Here is a 4,710-nt window from a genome sequence, read left to right on the forward strand (position 1 = left end):
GCCAAGATGGCACCACTCCACTCCACCGTGGGCAATAGAGCAAGACTCTGTCTCTCAAAAACAAAACAAAACAAAACAAAAAACCAAAACATCAGCTAGGCATGGTGGCTTGTGCCTGTGGTCCCAGCTACTCGGGAAGCTGAGGTGGGACAATCATTTGAGTTTGGAAGGTCAAGGCTGCATGAGCCGTGATTGCACCACTGTACTCCAGGCTGGGTGACAGAGCAAGATCTTATCTCAAATCAATTAATCAATAATAAAAACTTTAAAAACATAAAGAAAGGATAAAAATGAATATTAAGTAAATTTAATAAAGGCATGATTTTAAAAAATACCCAACCAAAAACTACATTGGTGTATTCTATACATTTGAAAACAGCCCTCCCTCTCTGTCTCACACACAAGCACTCTCTTCATAGTAACCCTATTTTTTTTAATCATAAATGGATGATTAGGTAAGTAAGCAGAAGAACCAAGATGAGCTAATGGCATTTTTCATCTTCAGTGTGAGTGCCGTGTAACACATTTAGTGAGACTGCAGTGAGTCACCTGAAATATGCAGCAAGGTTAAAATTAAAATGGGTTCTGTCATGTTGTGGTCTGAAAAAGGCAGAAGCCAAAAACCTTAGCATAAAAGAGTCATTAATTAAAGTCATGGAGACATGGAAATTGATTTACCCCTGCCTGAGACATCCACCAAGACAGCGGTGTGGGGCTGGGAATGGAGGAGGGGAGGGGAGTGAAGGCCCTGAACACTGAACTCAGCACCCATCCCAGAAGAGCTTCTGATCTATCTTAGTGTCCAGGGCCCCTCCACGTGTGCCCAAGTCGGCAAAGTTTAAAGTCTTGGCTGTTAACAGAGAGTGGGTCCAATGGCCTAACATACCTTGTAAGCTTGCTGAGTTTTATGCAACCTTTGTGGGGGTGTGTTGTAGGGTATGCAGTATGGAGAAAGACAGCAGCTTCATAACGTACTCAACTGACACACAAGAGATAATTACAGTTGCAGAATAAGCAGAAACATAGCTCACAGCTCTATCTTAGTAAGTGGTTACTATTTTGGGGAAAACTTTAACAGTAAATTGTTTACTTAATGGAGAAAAGGGGGACTGACTCACAGTACGGTCTTCTCTCTGCCTGGCAAATTCCTGTTGGCTCTTCGAGACTCACCTCAAAGCATTACTTCTGCTCTGAAGCCTTCCCTGAGACGTTTGGACAGAGTGAAGTTACCCCCGATATGGGTTAGACATTCTGCACAATTTTCATGTTGAAATGTAATCCCCAGTGTTGGAGGTGGGGCCTGGTGGGAGGTGATTAGATCATGGAGGTGGATTTCTCATGAATGGTTTAGCACCATCCCATTGGTACTGGCCTTGAGATAGTGAGTTCTCGCGAGATCTGGTGGCTTAAAAGTGTGTAGCACCTCCCCACTCTCTTTCTCTTGCTCCTGCTTTCGATGTAGGACGTGTCTGCTCCCCCCTCGCCTTCCACCATGACTGTGAGTGTCCTGAAGCCTCCCTAGAAGCGGAGCAGCTGGCACCATGCTTTCCGTAAAACCTGCAGAACCATGAGGCAATTAAACCTCTTTTTCTTTATAAATTACCCGGTCTCTGGTACTCCTTTTTAGCAATGCAAGAACAGCCTGGCTTGGAGTGGTGGTTTGTGCCTGTAATCCTAGCACTTTGAGAGGCCCAGGTGGGCAGATCATCTGAAGTCAGGAGACCAGCCTGACCAAACATGGTGAAACCTTATCTCTACTAAAAATGTACAAACTAGCCAGGCATGGTGGTGTATGCCCAGAATCCCAGCTACTCGGGAGGCTGAGGCATAAGAATTGCTTGAACCCGGGAGGTGGAGGTTGTAGTGAGCGAGACTGTGCGACTGCACTCCAGGCTGGGCAACAGAGCAAGATTCCTGTCTCAAAAAGAAAAAAAAGAACAGCCTAATATATCCTCTCTCTGTAAAACTTGTACATAATTGTAAAAAACAGTCATTCTCAGACTGCACTATGATCATGTCTTTTATGTCTACTTCCCCAATAAGTTTGTGTGCTCTTGATATGTGGGATTCTGTCTTCTTCATCCTTCTTTAATTTTTTTTTTTTTTTTTGACTGAGTCTCACTCTTTCACCCAGGCTGGAGTGGAGTGGCGCAATCTCGGCTCACTGCAAACCCCAACTCCCAGGGTCAAGAAATTCTCATGCCTCAGCCTCCTGAGTAGCTGAGATTACAGCCACGCATCACCACAGCCAGCTAATTTTTGTATTTTTAGTAAAGACAAGGTTTCACCATGTTGACCAGGCTGGTCTCGAACTCCTTGACTCAAGCAATCTGCCGGCCTCAACCTCCCAAAGTGCTGAGATTACAGGTGTGAATCACCACGCCTGGCCTATCTTTCTCTTTCTAAAATTACTTCAGTGCCTGATGCATGGCAGCACTCAGGAGAAGTCTGCAGAAGGACTGACTTGCCAGACAACTGACCGCCAGCCCTGTGAAGAGCAGAAACAGCAGCCACCTGGGCAGTGTCCATTGGAAGTTCAAGGAAGGTTCCCTTGCCATTCACACATACACACACTCACAAACTCACACACTTCTTTTATATGCTTAACAATTTAAAATCTCTCAATGGGCTAAGATTTTTTTCTACAACTACGGAGAGCGCTGATGGTGCAAATATCCATGGGAGAGGTATCACACTACCACCAAAGTTAGAGAAACTCTTTTCCCTCCTTCTAGACCCTTACCCTTCAATCTAGCATAATTTGGCTTCAGCCCCTAATAATCCACTGAAATTGACCTGGCAAAGGTCACTGTTTTGTACTTCTTGAATTTTGTACCATGTGCAAGTATGCTGTGTTCAAAAGAGTTGCATTTAAAAGTTCTGAAGAGAAAGTGCTTCGGGCAGTCAGGTGGTTCTGCCATGACTTGCTGGGTATCTGCCTGTGCCTCAGTTTTCTTCTCTCTAAAAAGTGAGATGGCTCAAGATCACCATTGAAATCACATCCAGCTCTGAGAAAAGTTATGTTCTGTATCTTGTTTAAGAAAATAGAAAATGCAAATAAAAAAAGAATGACGTATACACAGCTCAGTATGCATCTTAAAGAATCTGCTCTTCCCCAAAGGAGACTTCCGAGATTGGGCGGGGCCAAAGCCCTTTTTTGCCATGAAAATAGTGAACTTGAAACCAATTTGGTGTGAAATATTTTGAAAAGGCTGGGTGCGGTGGCTCACACCTGTAATCCTAGCACTTTGCGAGGCTGAGGTGGGTGGATCATCTGAAGTCAGGAGTTCGAGACCAGCCAGGCCAACATGGTGAAACCCTCGTCTCTACTAAAAATACAACAATTGGCCGGGCGTGGTTGCGGGCGCCTGTACTCTCAGCTTCTCGGGAGGCTAAGGCAGGAGAATTGCTTAAACCCAGGAGGCAGAGGTTGCAGTGAGTTGAGATTGCGCCACTGCACTCCAGCCTGGGCGACAGAGTGAGACTCTGTCTCAAAAAAAAAAAAAAAAAAAAAGAAAATATATATATAGAAAAGTGAGTAGACTCACTGTGCACGTCACAATGAGCCTTTTTTGCTATGGGAACTCACATCTCCCTCTCATTGCCCTTGGTTACTCACCCACGGCAGGTTGTTAAAGCTCGACAGTGGCCCCGGGTGAAAGGCAGGTGAAAAACATCCTTGCAGCTGTCATTTGACACAGAGAAACAGACTAAGAGTCACGGATTTTCTAACAGACTAGAGATGATTGCAAGGAGAGAGGCCAAATTCTGTCACTTTTAAATTTCTCCCAGTGAAATAAATCACAAACCATGAAACACTGTTTTTACTCACTTTGAGCAGTTAAACACAGAAAAACAAGATCTGAACTGAATCTAAATCAAGATTCTAATGAATCTAAAAATCTAAATTAGAATCTCATCTGAAAATTAAGCATTCTGGAACCTTGAGAGAATCTTCAACTCACCGACTTCAGTGCCTTTTCCCAGAGTGAAGGTGATTCCACACCCCTTGATTCCATCTTCTGCATCAGTTTCTATGACGACATAGACAGCTGAGTAGTCAGGATCCGTGTGCTGCAGGAGAGAATTCCCCACCGAAACAATGCCAGCATGAGAAACCCGAAAAGAACCATGAGAATGATGTCACATGAGGACAGACAATGCCACAGGGGCCATGCCACAAGAGCTCCCACAGAAGGAACTGGTGCTATACCCCAAAGAAAACAAAGGGCTTTGAATGGAGAAAAGGAATGTCCTCCTGAAAGATCCAAAGTGTTTCAATAAGTGCAACATATACTTTTTTTTTTTTTTTTTTGAGACAGAGTTTCGCTCTGTCACCTTGGCACGAGTGCAGTGGCGTGATCTCAGCTCACTGCAACCTCAGCCTCCCAAGTTCAAGTAATTCTCCTGCCTCAGCCTCCCAGGTAGCTGGGATTACAGGCACATGCCACCACACTCGGCTGATTTTTGTATTTTTAGCAGAGACGAAGTTTCACCATGTTGGCCAGGCTGGTCTTAAACTCCTGACTTCAGGTGATCCACCTGCCTCGACCTCCCAAAGTGCTGGGATTACAAGTGTGAGCCACTGCACCTGATCGCAATGTATACATTTTTATCACCTGTTTTCAATTAGGTCAAAAAGTGAGGCTCATTTTTATTTATTTATTTATTTTCTAAATAAAAAAATAGAGATGGAGTCTTGCATGTTGC

At 44.3% G+C, this 4,710-nt stretch overlaps 1 protein-coding gene across 1 annotated transcript in view; it reads right to left on the bottom strand.

The window, feature by feature from the left end:
• ENOSF1 (enolase superfamily member 1) overlaps positions 1-4,710 on the bottom strand; it is a 40,315-nt gene that overhangs the window by 29,940 nt on the left and 5,665 nt on the right. The window contains exon 2 of the mRNA XM_011957816.1: positions 3,966-4,074. Coding sequence (XP_011813206.1) covers positions 3,966-4,074 — 109 coding nt within the window. The remainder of the gene's footprint in view (positions 1-3,965; positions 4,075-4,710) is intronic.

The sequence above is a fragment of the Colobus angolensis genome, unplaced genomic scaffold, assembly GCF_000951035.1.
Source record: "Colobus angolensis palliatus isolate OR3802 unplaced genomic scaffold, Cang.pa_1.0 Scaffold45, whole genome shotgun sequence".
NCBI lineage: Eukaryota > Metazoa > Chordata > Mammalia > Primates > Cercopithecidae > Colobus > Colobus angolensis.